Below are 15377 nucleotides of genomic sequence, written 5' to 3' on the forward strand. Positions count from 1 at the left end.
TGCTCTGTAATTTCTTAGCTAACTATCAACACTTTGAGTAGTATTCATTGTTTTTACTATCCTATTAAATCCGTTCACAGGGAGAAGACTAGAAAGTCTAGAAAGCCTAGCTTGACTTGACTTGGACGATAAAAGTTACTGTCGTACACCCTTTAAGGTTTTGGAAAGTAAGTGCTGAGTGGTGCAAGGCTGAGAACGAGCTTTTTACGGGAATGACTACTTGTTGTTGACGTAATGGCTGAACCAAATGAGTATTTTTGTAGTGCCCACGGCGTGTGGATCCCAATGAATATATAACACGAAAATCAGTTTGACGAAAACATGTTTCGTCTCTTCTGAATGGTTTGCTTATGTTCAAGGAATTGGGTTCGTCTGAACAGCGATGGAGGCAAGATGTAACAGTAGGGTTGAAGGAAAACATTTGTCAACTGCATGACCCGTGGGTAAACTCAAATACGGTATAACACATGCTAACGTACAAGATCTTATTGGTGAACAGTGAACTCGCTTAGCTTTGGCATACATGAGACTTCTCTAACAGAAGCTTAGCAACCACATGTTACGGTGAGCCGGTTTAAACCAATAACTCACTGTGGAATCGCACTAAAAAGTATGGAATTGCAAAAATGACGCTGATCAGAAGTTGGAAATACCTTCAATTTGAGTTTATCCGTTTCTGGAGGAGGTCGACTGAAGTTGACGGAACATTCATGTTCACCCACAGCATTTGTGCATGAGGTTAGAATCTGAGCCCATTGACAGTTGCTCGGGTCGGATTCAAAACGGTCCAACACCCGATCAACACAATTCAACAAAGTTGAGTCCCTAATTTCGTATCGCTTGAGTACGAATTTGAATGGAGTGGATTTCGGTGTTTTTGGGTCGCGTTCGATCAAATGATCACAATAGATGTAGACCGGGTCGCCCGGCTTGTTCACATCCAGAGGGCAAACAGATGAATGAGTTCCGTTTCCCATGGGACTGCGGCCGTTCGACGACCGGACTGGGGCACTGACAACAACATCTCCGAGCCTCGAATGTTTCTCGAACTCGTACACATGTGGCACGCTACCACCCACACCGACTAGGAACACATGTTGTACCGTCTGGAATGCACCTGGAAACATATGTGAAAGCGACGGATTACGATAAAGTGGTGGTAAAGTGGACCAATGGGGAATGAGCATCAACAGAAACAGCTCACAAAACAGGTCTTTGATAAACAACGGCACGTGGTAAGATGACTCAAATGAACTTGATGATAACCTACCCAAAAGACGTGTGGTAATGCTGGCCGAGGATATTTTTGCTTGGAGCTCTCTTCCAACCATTGCTAGCTTCGTGGAGATGACACGATGAGGACCGATGTTTCCAATGGTGTAGACATTGGATTCACCTGTAATGAGATCGCAGAAAACTATGGACAATTGCTGTCTGGAACGCCGTCGTTTGTGTTGGGTAAAAATGGCAGGCAAGGAAAGTGAGATGTCGACTGGTTTTAAACAAGTTGAGATTGAAATTGATAATCGTTTTATTCAAGAAAAAATTGGGATGGGTAACTGCTGCAAAAAGGAAACTTGCAGGAAAAAACACAATGACCCGATAAGTGGCTTAATTGAGGAGTTGCTTCACCATCATTATCACTAAGGGCGAAAAACCAGAAGTAAATAGCGATGCCTAAATGCGCCCGAGTAAACAGTGAAAAGGGAAGTACAGAAGCCAGTGCAAAAATCCTCACTTTTTTAAATAATCAAAGACAGGGCTCGTTCCGTTTAAAACGGCAACGAGAAACACAAATGAACATTACGTCAGAGTAAGACGCTATCCAGGAGATTCACCTAAAGGTGTGAACGTTACACAAGCCCTGCGCACGACAGAGACAACAACCTAGGCACTCCAATTAGATGAGCACATTTTCGCCACTGGGATCAGTTGCGTGCCACGTCCTGTATGTTTTTTAGTCATGCGCTAGAGAAATCATGTGGACCGCACCTAGGAGGACTCAGAGATTCAATAATGCCGAATGTAGATTTCATTTCGCATTGCCATGTTACTACTTGTCCTCCGCGAATCATCAGTCAGTGCAGCCAGTAGCAGCGAAATCTGTGCGCTCTTTGTAGACACTAGCTGGGTATGCGTAGTACGTGTGTAATGCTTTAGTGATTCGATTTCATCACTAAGCAATCCCTTACACGCTACTTCGTTGCGCAAACGTTGCAGCCAGCGATGCCGGAGACGTCTGATATATATAGATCCAATGGACCAACCTGCGCAACTGCAAACTAAGACTTGTTAAGGTTGTCTCGCATAAACAGTTATTCAGTTTCAGTATTACTTGTCTTTGACGCCAGGAGCGACGCAGATTAGGAAATATTGCTTGTATTTTGACAAAGCGCGTAGATATCATCTGCCAAATTATGATCGCGGCTCGTGCAACTGCCAAGACACAAAGCCCAATCGACAGTCTTGAGCCCCTCCTATTGAGCTTCTGAAGGGACACATGGAGAGTGAAAGTTCTAAAGCGGGGCTTTGTACTTTAGTTACGCAAAACTACTTTTGACTTCATATTTGAAGTAGACTGTGTGGACTAGTAACTGTCGAATAGTAAAGTTTGTAGTTGATTAGGTGGCTGTAGATCTGTTCGTCGAACAAAGCAATTGTTCCCTGGCGTTTTCACCATCGGAGATTTTATCAGTGCGTGGTTCACTAGGTAGTTCATCTCTTCGTACTTGTGCTGACACAATTTCCAAAGAGTATCCTGAAGCTGTTAGCTTATTGACCGTTCATAATTCATCTCACTTGGAACCTGTTTGGCCAGTCCACGATCTGTGTTGCGCCCGATTAGTCCACCACAAATTATTGTTGCTGTTCAGCGTTACCTGAACTGATTGCGTTCTGCGTTGCATTAAAGGCAGACCTGCTGTTGTTAGGCTGGTTGGTTACATACCCCATTTTTGAGCGGCTATTTCACCCTGAGGATTTTATCAGTGCGTGGTTGACTAGGTAGTTCATATCTTCGTACTTGCGCTGACACAATTTCCAAAGAGTATCCTGAAGCTGTTAGCTTATTGACCGTTCATAATTCATCTCACTTGGAACCTGTTTGGCCAGTCCACGATCTGTGTTGCGCCCGATTAGTCCACCACAAATTATTGTTGCTGTTCAGCGTTACCTGAACTGATTGCGTTCTGCGTTGCATTAAAGGCAGACCTGCTGTTGTTAGGCTGGTTGGTTACATACCCCATTTTTGAGCGGCTATTCTCTTCACCCTGAGTGATTTACTCTTGACTTGCGATTGGTCTTCATGGGTCTGGTTGGCTGAGTAGAGCAGTGTCGTCTGCATAGCTCAAATACGAAGACTTTTCCAAGTGTTAGGATATCGACTCCTAGATTTTAGGATCCTTGGAAGATGCATTCCATGGTTTTAGAAATGAAAGATCTAACGAAAATATTGAGAGCAAACGCTGATGATTCCCGCTAGCTGAGGAAAAACTTTTCCAAGTGTTAGGATATCGACTCCTAGATTTTAGGATCCTTGGAAGATGCATTCCATGGTTTTAGAAATGAAAGATCTAACGAAAATATTGAGAGAAAACGCTGATGATTCCCGCTAGCTGAGGGAAAAACTTTTAAACAGTTAACTTTAAAACCTCACACTACACGAAGTGTCAGACCAGAGAGTATGAAATATGTTTGCACCCTACCACTAAGTATATATATAGAGAAGTCTTTCCATTTGACGAGTCAAAAGCTTCCTTAGAGTAAGAAAACAGCGTTGGTAGGTATAGCGCTGCTCAAGCATCTGACATGTGTAACCGCTGCACCCCTTTACCTGTTTGATGCTCTCGGATCTCCATCTCACGTACTTGAGCCATAGAAGCTAGCAATAGGCTAATAGCTCTAGCATCAAAATGGTTGCTTTGGGAATCTCTTCTGAATAAAACTACAATGAGTACTTGATCCCATTTCTACTGGGTTCGTCCGTGTTCCCGAATAAGCTCGCAAAAGTTGATGGAAGTACAAATGAGATTAATCACCGTCTTTGAATATTCCAGGTGAGGTATTGCCTGACCAATCAGCTTGAGCATACTGATGATTCGCCACTCTCCAGTTTGAATGCTTTCAAACATGTCTCTAGCTGTTAGCTGCAAACAGGCACCAGTTACATAAAAGAATGAAGTCCAAATGGACAACGTACCACCTTCCGTTTTATAGCGTACAAAGGTGGTTTTCTGTTCGATCATTGCGTCCACAGCAAGTTTCTCACAAAGCAAATTCGTTATTATGGCTATAGTCGGCTTCTCCGATGTCGACACCCGTTTCATGTGGTCCGCCTCTTTGACTTCTTTGACCTCTGATTTCAGATGGGGATGAAGGCGAGAAGAAAGTGAGAAACAAATAAGAAATTGTTCAGTGGACTGACGGGGTAGTGCAGTCGTTTTATAGCACAAACCTGGTGCTATTTCCACACAATGATGGTATCCACGATAGGGATCTAAGAAAAATGTAACTTTTCAAAACACACACGAAACTCCGGAGAGAAAGCCGCATGTCAAGTACTTCACAGGCTAGGTAAGCTGGACAGTTTTGTGAAGAGTACAGGTACAGTCCCGAACAAAAGTTACCCAGTTATACGGACGATTGTCGTACATAAACCGCATAAGACTACAAACATCACTCGCATTTCTTCTGGTTTCTCAGCAAGGAAGCATTCGATAACGGAGTATCATTAGGTTGTCCATTTCCGTTTGTTCACGAATTTGATGATAGTACGAGGGAATACTGACTAAGCCAAGCATCAAATTTATCAATCCACGTAGAATGATGAAGCACGGAAGGCAAATAGACTTTCATTTGGAAGGGATAATGAATGAAGGCAGTAGAACTGATTCACACAAGCGTGGTAACAGTCTGCAACAAGTTAACACACCTTAATTAGACTTTAGCACATCGCATCGAACTATACCGCTAGTTTTCGTAGGCAATGGTCACCTCCTCAGGAGACAAAAAGCTGCGGTCCGCCATGAGAGCTCCAGTTGTAGGAGCGGAATGGATCTGGTTCTGACGTTTGTTATTGCCACTCTTACTGTGGTTCTGAGCTCGCTCGGCAAACGAGAGATCATTACATTGATCTGACCATGCCCACTAAACCCAAGAGAATTACAGCACGATCAGTGTCACGTAGCTGTGGGTTGGTGCACGAGACAACCGCTGAGCACGGGAACAACATTTGTTGTTTCCAAGCTCACAGAAGAGCGAATTGTTTGAATACGACTTTGCGAATTGCTCTACATTTGTGAATAAAAACTGTGACGTCAATTTCATACAAATTTCCAGAACCAGTAGGACGAAGAATACGCGCGAGTTTCGTAAACATTTTCAATCGTGTAAAAGCCTTGCTCGGTAACAATTTCACAATCCAAAACCGATCAATAATCCAGCCGCTTTTATCGGAACTGCATAAATCATACCCTAGAGCGCTGAATCGTCACTAGCTATTATGATGGCAATGGTAAAAGCGTGTGCTTCGATGCGAAGTGGCTTAGCTTGTTTACGAGTAGAATGCAGAACAATCAATGGCCAAGTGGAATGGCCGTTGATAACTCTAGAGAGGCAGGGAAGGAATGGCGGTTTCTTGAAAGCAACAACTGAAGGCCGCTTCGTCCGGGTATGTTTTGTCTAGCGGTGAACATTATGGAATGGAATCACACAGTACCATGCAGGCTAAATCATTCGGCTTTTAGACGGCTTGACAACGTTTTAGTCGCCTCCAGCTGTGATAATCTTCAACCGGGGAAAGTGCACCTGCATGAACTAATGTTCTACTGGCGGCATTTGTAGCTGGTGAACTGAATACATCGGAACAGAGAGAAGAGGCAAAGGATACGGTGCACAGTTTTGGACGTGCGCAAAGACATGGAAACATTGAACCATTTAGATAACTGGAGCGTGCTGATGAATAAGGTGACAGTCCCGCAAACGACAGGTTCTTGATACCTTGGGCGTCAGTATCAAGGAAGGTATGGAAGGATTCCGGTATACATTGAATTGTTTCATGTACAAAATAAGTAGGACTAAAAATTCACTCGTATCATGAAGGATTTGTGCACCAAAGTGATTGAGACTTATCATGTTGCATCTGACAAATTAGTCTACAAAAGGAGCCACCGACTTGATGGACTCTCGCCACTAGGAGGAACAAGGAAAAATGCAATACATCCTTGTTTTTAGGTGAGATAGACGGCCATTGAGAAGTTCCTTTCGTAGACGTCAAAGCAAGCGGATAACAAAACACTTAGTCGGGTAAGCGATCGTACGGGTTCGCTTCCCGTCCGGCTTATATTGGTGAAAACACAGAATAAAGTTCCTACCTTGGTTTTGAAGATGGATCTTACGCCGAAATCCAAGCTGACCAACGTTTTTACCTTCCAACGGAACGAGTTGTATCAAGTCACGTTCTTGTAAAGCTTCCAGCTGAAGCTTGAGCAAGGCTCGGTCTTCAATCTCCAAGATCCTGAAAAGAGACGGACAGCCCATAAACGAAACGTAGCAATTCACGCATCAGAAAGACGAGTAGATTCAATAAAATGGAGCGTTTCAACAAGGGGTACTTCGTATTTGAGAATATATCGATTCGGTTGATGGTTTCGTAGACTAATCAAAGCATTAAAATAGGGCATTCCAATATGTTTCAAGCATTCAAGCAGAAATTTTTGTTTCGTGAGGCTTGAATGGCTGATATTTAGACCATGTTGTGGTGACAATATTCCCAGTAAGTAGCCTGTTATATAGCCACCTTAATAAAAAGTGGTTGAGGGTGCTGTTCGTCGACATACCATTGGTGCGTAGTGTTGCCTAAAAAATCAAACCGGTTTCGTCCATAATTTACATATATAACCATGTAAGAGGTCAAGCTAAATTGATCACAACTGTTCGTTTAGTTACACACCAATTTATCAGCTCCCGCCTCCAATGTGCAGCTACCTACCTACCTCCGTAAATCATCGGTGGACGAAATTGTGCCAACTAAAACCATTGTACGACAAGTACGAGGTTCTTACAGCTGATAATGATGATCTAAGTTTAAACAGCCAGATAATGATGGCTGTGGAACAGATATATCCTACTCAACTTATTAGCCTCGTCACATCCTCCGGCAGAATTGTACAGATTCCGGATTCTACACGAAGAATTTAAATGCGGGCCTTCGTATTTATATTCACTACAACCCTGTCGGACTATAATTCTCCAAAAGTGCTCGATTTCGTAATCGCTACAGCATACTATGGATTCAAGATTTGATCAGCCCCAGCCGCTTGTCATCATCGCTCCCAGAGCAAATTTAATCCTCTTAACCACAAAAAATTTAAATTTTCATCTATTTGTCTAAGGATGGTTTCTCCAATCATTATTAGTATTTTCATTTTTCACCATTGTAGCGATTATGATCTATGAATTTCACTGACATCGTTCTAATTGTTTCACAAATACCTAATCGGCTAAAACGAAATAGGATAGCGTAATGAATGGCAATGATCGCTGCTCCATCAGAAAAATTCCGGACGGGTGGTCCACCTCAGCCTACTATCTGTTTTCTTTTGTTGAAAATCCGAAACTGTCATTTTCTAGCTGAATTTGTGAATGTTTACGAAAAAACTGGAACAAATAATGCAACTCTATTCACAATCACCGTTATCACACGGAGCATACGACTCTACAAAAATACACTCATGTGACTTTTCAGCTCCTTATCTACTTGTTAGTGGTAAGTATCGGTCACGTAGTTAAAGCGGCTTTTGCGAGTGAACGCGGCTCATGCAAAATCATTCACTCTGCACTGGGGCCCGAATGACGTAAAATTAAACATGATTGTTTTACTAAATCACAATTAACTATTAACAGCGCAGCCCGGTTCTGAGTGAACGTCATCGTTGGTTAGTACTAAGCTGAAGAAACCCAGTAAACGTGACATTCCTCTGTAGCTGTCGCTGTTCGGCTAGCTGTTCTCATTCTAGCACCAAATGTATATAATCATCTAAAGATATTTAGGTCACATCACTGAACGCTGGAGATGCAATTTCCTCTTCAGCTGTTCGATGGCGAGAGTCGCTAGCACGGTATCAAGCATTCACCCTATTTTGTAATCCTCATGGAGTGAAATTTCACTAAACCAGAAGAATATACGGATGTAGAATGAATATTTTTTCAACTCCGGTAGCCAATGAGTGGACACTTGCCGAGGCTCTACTAAATTTTGGAGCTCTACCATCAACTGAGAAGTTCAATCGATAGTAACTCAAAAAGACCTACGCCGCTCAAAGCAGGACGGTATTCCGTTCTAAAGCACATTGTTTCAAACGTTACTCACACAAACGTTTTTTTGACACTTCAAAAAAAGAATGCATGTTTGGACTTAAATTTTCTCCCGCAAATGAAGTCGCTTTTTACCGAAAAGACAAAAAGCATCGTACAGCCATTTCATGCCTGTTGCGAACTACCAACAGTGCCCATCTCACGAATCTCAAGAGTTATTCAAATCAGTCACTTTCCGGTTGATGGCTGACCACTATGCTATTCGGCCAAGAGTGCCTTGTCACAAGAGTGATTGACCTAAATCTAGGTAAAATATCCCCAAGCTTATCCTGTAATTCACGTTTTGCTTCGACATATGGCTTGTCCGTTTATCGCGTTGCCGCTACCCTAATAAGCTAATCATTTTGGGTTCAGCTGCGCAATTTTAAACCTCCAGTGGTTCACAAAAGTCTGATTCAGACACAATACGTAGACAAAAAGATGATTTTTTAGGTAAGTTCTACGTCTTAAGCGTCCTAGTTTTGTGCACCTGATGACCAGTTACAAAACTAACTCTTGGTTTAAGAACCTGAGGACACCTGCCTGGTACAAAAAAGTCAACTTAAAATATGACTGGTCTTGACCAAATGCTGTGTTTGCACAATGTTTTTGGTGGAACTGGTCACTACCAAATCGTCGCACTCTGAATTTATTCACTTAGAAACTCACGAAGCAGAAATTCGACACGACACGACGTTGTTCCTTGAAAGGTTTCCATATTTCATCCCTTGTTCGAGTTAGAGAGATATTGCTATAGGGATATAGCAATAAATCCCTAATCCGGGGTTATCCCTAGTTGAGGGTTTGTGGTTTGCACACTTTCGGACCCAGTGGCCGCTAACCCAAATGGTGCAATCAGTTTACGTAACCGGCACGGCTAAGTCTCAGACACACAAGCTGGCAACCACCACGATCGATTGTTTGGTCGCGCCAAGTACATGACTATCAATGATCAGTTAGATTGACTGCCAATCTAGAAGCTACAGAGGGCGCTGGTGTTTATGCATACGTAAGTTTACCAATAGTAACAAGGAAACGAAACACAGTCACTAGTCGGAATAGTATAGATTAGCTACCCCGATATAGGAAACTACATGCTTCTACCCGAATTAAAGCTATCCGAACAACGATGAAACAACATTTCGTGTTTTCAATGACAGGAAACACTTCCGCAGACCGAGCTTGTGATGAGATTTCAAAGTCTAAATACAACGTGTGTGACGAGTGAGTTTTCGTTATTTTATCGTCCGAATAAGGGTAGTTGATTGATCGTCACTTGTATAGCACGACATGAATAACTAGCCAGGTGACTCAGTTCGTCTATTAAAACGGTACGAAGAAAACCACTGTCTGTGGAAGGCGATAAACAGAATTCCAACATTTGGGTTGACGCACCAAGGGGTCCCGCAACCAGAATCACGCTTTCACATTCTTTCTTCACCAGAATGACTAAACTTTCCCGAGGTAAACAATATTACTTAAGCGTGTTTGGTGCCACATGTGTGTTTGTGTGCGTGTTCCCTTCAGACAACTAGGCCAGATCAATCTAATCTAATCACAAACTGTTCAGTGGGTGCACACACGTAAGAAACACAATCAGAGTGCATTGGATGGAACGGCAGAAACCAGACAGCAAGGTACACTGAGGGAACTAGCTAGAGATAGAGACCTGAGGGGAATAAATTGTGACTGGATTGGAACTGATTTCGGTGGGACCGAATAACATCCACCAAAGCAAGACAATACTACCGAAATTTGTAACGTACAGGAATGATGCATAAGTATAGACCAGAGAATGTACAGGCACCGAAGTCACTTGCAAACCGGTGGATAACCGCTTACCGGACTAGGTCCTCCATAGACAACACATTGGGGTAGGCTTCCTCCAAACGCATTTGAATCGCTTCACGAATCACTTGTTCCGGTGGTCGTTTGTCTCTTTCTTCAGAGTCCCATTGAGCATTTGAGTTGGGAACAGATGAACGGAACGGAGAATTAGGAAGTGGTGCCGGAGGACGAGGAGGGAGGAACATCCAGGAGGAAAGACAAAGTGGACAAGGGCAGTGAGGTAGACCAAGAGTGAATAGCCATCTTGCCCAATTGAAGGCGAATAGTTTGTCACAGTCGGATGTGTGAATCATAATCGTACGAAGAGACAGTGCGAGCAGCAGCACGTAGCCGAATGGCAATCAACGTGCGCTAGGTCGGACACTCTGTTTGACATTAAGTAGTGTACGCACCTACAGTACGACTATCTACATTGATGGTTAATGCATTCTGAATCACGTGGGGTGAGCGAGAATTTGAACACGAAGATCGACGCAATGGCATCGAAGGGTGAATGAACATGGAACAAGTCGTTAACAAGTGGACCAATGATAGGGTGCGAAATGAACACACGCACCGAACAACAAATGTGTTGGTCCAATGCAGTAATCTCCCTCCAACACCTCACCGACCATATCGGATGTGTACGCATGTACATAAGATTGTGCATTAAGGCGATAACGAAATGCTGATGAAGCTGTTGCTACGGTGCCGATGATGTGTAATCTAACATTGTTTTCCGAGAATAACTCGCAGGGAGTATACCACTACAACTACAGAACCAAAATTTCCACAGGCAAGGGGATAGAGAGAACCGAGTAGGAGACACCTACGGAATGAACACATTGTCGATTTAAGGGCGTGGCGATAGCTAAAAAAAACAACAACACCGGCTGGAAATGGCAAGCAAATGTTTTGCCAAATCAACTGAAGAAAGGGGAGAAGCAATTTCTAGACATACTGGTGGCATCAAACAAGGTGGGATTCACACACACCAAATCAAAACATTGATTAACATAGCAACAGCACCGCGATAATTGGTTGTTACTTCCATTTAGCAGTCCTGAAAGCGAACGCCGTGAACTATGAGCACTACCAGTATAGCAGAACAAGACTGGGCTAAAAGAACATCCCTTGTCGTGAGGGTCACAGGAGTCTGTGTTAGCACTGAGTGTTAGAAAAAGTGGCTCGCAAATACCATCTGGACACAATGCATGAGCATAAACCGGAGAAACCGATATGACGGATTGCACGGCAAGCAAAGACCCTAGGTATTTCCAGATACCAGAAAGTTACTACGGTACAACCGCGTACTTGAGAGTTGGGGACATGACCGTGTTGCAGACCTTGCCGTAGATCGTCAAGTATGAGAAAATTACGGTACGTGGTATACATACAGCTCACCCTCCAGTAGGAGTCCACTACAGTAAAGTAAAGTAAATGAGTAAGTGCGAATGAAACACTTGTCAGCAACCAGCGATCATTGAGAAACTGGCTCCGGCGCACAAGGCGTTTTCCTAAATTCGAATAATCAAAATGGGTCACTTTATGGATGTGACTTTCATCCAGTAACCGGATTGGAAGTCAAGTTCTGAAAATACCCTGGCCCCTTCATTCATTGGACGGCTGTGACTGGCTCCGAGCTACTTCCCAAGACATAAAACGGATGTTCGAAACCGGATGAAAGTTTTATACTGGAGACTGCCTGTCGTTCAGTCGAACAAAGGTTAAAAGTAACGCCGGCTTATTTTACCTTATTCATTCACTCACCAGTACCCAGTACAACGCCTTCTCAGATCTCAAGTTCATGAATCCGAAAGCGCTAGGCTACAGCCGGGTGATACAGATATTCTTAGGATCGAAAGGTATAGTACAGACAGCAAAAGTACCTTCAAGGCAATATCATATTGTGCAATATCACGTAACTTATGTCCTAAACCGCCTGATGCGAGCTTGAGATTCCTGGATAGCTTGATTGTCGGCTGTAGTAAGTAGTATCGCTAAGATCACTGAAACTGAACCGCTCGGATTTGTGAAAGTTACGGTCACAAATTGAAAACTGTTAGCCGACAACTTCGTACAGTGCAGTTCCCACTCCTTCAGACCGTATGCTTTCAAATGTTTTAAACTATCACCAATACAAAACTTTAAGTAACAGGTTCATACTATTGTAGTTTTCTACTATTATTATAGATTTTACGCCAGAGTGATAGTGGACATTAAGGAGAGGTAACGTAGCCAATGCACAAGAAGTTTAAATCTTGAGAATGTGGTATGGGCAATCTGAGACATGGGCTTCTATTGTCAGTCCATAAACGCATTTATCGTTTATACGCCCAAGACAACGATCAATTAACAAAGACCTTGAGTCCAACAAAGAGCAGGTGCCGCAGAAAAATGAAGACCCACTGGTTATAGAAAGATATTAGCACCTGGCTAGAAAGTAATTAGTAATTTGACTGAAATCGGATACAAAAAGTTTCTTCATCACTTCGCCCCTCATAGAGTTCGACATTTGGAGAGAATCTATAGCACCTAATGGGAGTATGAGCTCTTGTCGTGATTCCGGAAATCAATTGAGAAAAATACCTCAGTCCACTGAAAATTTCGATCTAATGAGGAAAACTACACGGCTCCTATTACCGCACAATCATGCTGGACGCTTTTTCGAACCTTGCATCGGTTGTTCAAGTTCGCTTCACTACGACTGATCTAACGGGTGCTTGCTTCCTCAGTTACTTGTGTCACCTGGCAGTAGTTTGGTTGCAATGCTCCAGATTAGGTATCTGAATCCTGACTGAAACAAGTGAAACTTGCTATCTAGATGACCTTGACCTGCATTCACCTTCAGCTGTACACATCGAAATACTCCGGTGATTGGTCGACAGGTACCGGGTCCAAGTAGCTAATGACTAATTGTGCTGTTGTCATGTGGCTTGTTGCTGTCGCCGCAGGTCCCGCATCGCCTCCTACCCCTACAGATGTGACTCAAATGTCCATGCAAAAGAAGCACCAATAAATGCTTCTCTTTTTATCAGAACTCACTGTACAGTACGAATTACTCCCCTCTAAAACCAACAACCTATGATACGGCAGAATTTTTATTCCTCTATAGATAAGATGCGTTGAGTGCCGAATTCCTCCCCTGGAAAGGCCTTAGGTTGGTGACTTCATAGTGCGACTTAGTCTTATACGAAGGATCGGAATCACATGTGAGCATAGTTGTGGGATCCAGCAAGTAAAATTGTTGAATCAGGATGACAATGAAATTGGGCAGTGAGAAAGCAACCAATGCCAAATTGAGATATGATCTGGCAATTGATTTAGGGACGCAATGCTTCCATCACCATGTATCAGAACAGTCTTGCGCCAACATTACGAGCGATCAATAATAAAATCGACGATAAAATACAATTATAGTAGTCAGTTCGCAATGTTATTTGCGAGGCCCATGCTTCCTCACGATCCCCAACATTTTGTGACGTACGGGTGTCTCAGGATATCAAATTCAACGGATGACTGTAACCAACATTTCCTACCAAAATTGAAAACAAATCAACCAACACGTGAAGATTCATTTAGATTTGACTAGCAATTCTTGCGGTCATTGAGTAAGACGACCTATCCGGAGGATAGAGTACCAAAAAAGAATAGGGAAACATACCAGACATTGCTGCCCTATCTATAGGCAGAAGGCTTTTAAACCGACCATAGTACACGACAGCATACGTCCGTGAAACAAGAATAGCAGCAACAACCATTCAGCTGTAACACCCTTTCCGTGAATAGCTACCGTGCTACCCAAACAAAGCACGAGGGCCGAGATACTGGCAAGTTGTCTAAACCCCGACAGTAACCGAACTACCGACGTTGAGTTCGAGATATTGACATTCCAATTAGTACGTTTGGGTCCTAACCACTGAGCTACTTTGTTGCTCTGTTATGAAAAACTCACGCTAATTGAGTACCAACAACCGCCGTAGCTTAAGGGGGCGCCGCATTCGACTGAAACTAGAAAATCGAACAGCATAATGAATCGGGAAAGATTTCACAAACACTTATGCACACAACACAGCAGCGTAAAACAAAGTGCTTCTCAATGGATTCTAAAAAACGGTCGTATTACACGAAGTCTTCACGAAATTTCAATCAGATCCGACAGGAGTGTTCCAGCATTCAATAATCGACAATACAGTGGAGCAACTGGTTACCGTGGCAATTCACTATCCACAAAATGGTGACGCACTGCGTTCTAAAAGCCCTCCGCACTTACTGAAGGAATTGAAATTATTTGCCTTTATCAGATAGCTTCCCGAGTAATCAGCTAGAATACTGTATTAGCACAATCTATATCCATGAAGTTATGACGGGGACGGACAAAATCAAAGCGAAGAAGCCACTGGGTTTATAACAGAGTTAGCTCTTCCGGAGAATAACAGTCTGAGTAGTAGTTAACCAGTTCTCTCTTAACGGCTTAAAACAGATCCTATAAAAGCCGAATTTTGGAAATATTTGTATAAGTGGCGAGAACTCTCCTGGTCCAACGCATCTGTTGGAATCTTAAGTGATTGTTCAAAAACGGTGCAACGAATTACTTGAGAACAGAATCCCACTGTGTAACGCTCTCGGTGAAAGGTAATCTCCGAAAACACGAATTTTTCGATTTCCATGTCTTCCTAGATCAGAAACCCCCAGACGAGAACGAGACTCAAAAAACAGTAGAACCTATTCACTGCAAGTTGAAGCACCTACCATTCAACAAAACAATCACTGGATGTTTCAGTGCAAAACTAAACCGGAAGTTCTGTGGGTCGTGCATCTCGTCATTTGGCGAACCACGTGATCAAATCGTGACCAAATGGACCAACAATCAAACAAATGCAGTTCCGAAAAATTGAAAATGGTTAAGACGAAAGCGAAGGAGAAACAGTATGTTCCGCTGCACTACAACAGCAAGACAGTGTAGTAGACGGAGCGACTTCGACCCCGAGAAAGAATGACAATGACTGCAAAAAAGCGGTTCTCAGATACAACCTTAACACCGTATTTTGAGGAACGCATCATGGCACAAATATGCATACTCATGTCAGCGTGAACTGCGTCCTAATGCGAAATCGGTATCGATGGCAAACAAGAATCCCTAATATTTTTCATGGTCATTCCAAAATTATATCCGCTTAAGAAATACACCTTGGAAA

The 15377-nt window shown here is 43.0% G+C and overlaps 1 protein-coding gene across 1 annotated transcript in view; it reads right to left on the bottom strand.

The window, feature by feature from the left end:
• T265_09726 (hypothetical protein) overlaps positions 1 to 15377 on the bottom strand; it is a gene marked incomplete at both ends in the record, with an annotated part of 39288 nt that overhangs the window by 5560 nt on the left and 18351 nt on the right. The window contains 4 exons of the mRNA XM_009175889.1: positions 654 to 1396; positions 4199 to 4495; positions 6372 to 6514; positions 10195 to 10294. Of these exons, the coding sequence (XP_009174153.1) occupies positions 654 to 1396; positions 4199 to 4495; positions 6372 to 6514; positions 10195 to 10294 (1283 nt within the window). The remainder of the gene's footprint in view (positions 1 to 653; positions 1397 to 4198; positions 4496 to 6371; positions 6515 to 10194; positions 10295 to 15377) is intronic.

This window comes from Opisthorchis viverrini, assembly GCF_000715545.1.
Source record: "Opisthorchis viverrini unplaced genomic scaffold opera_v5_308, whole genome shotgun sequence".
In the NCBI taxonomy this organism is placed as follows: Eukaryota; Metazoa; Platyhelminthes; class Trematoda; order Opisthorchiida; family Opisthorchiidae; genus Opisthorchis; species Opisthorchis viverrini.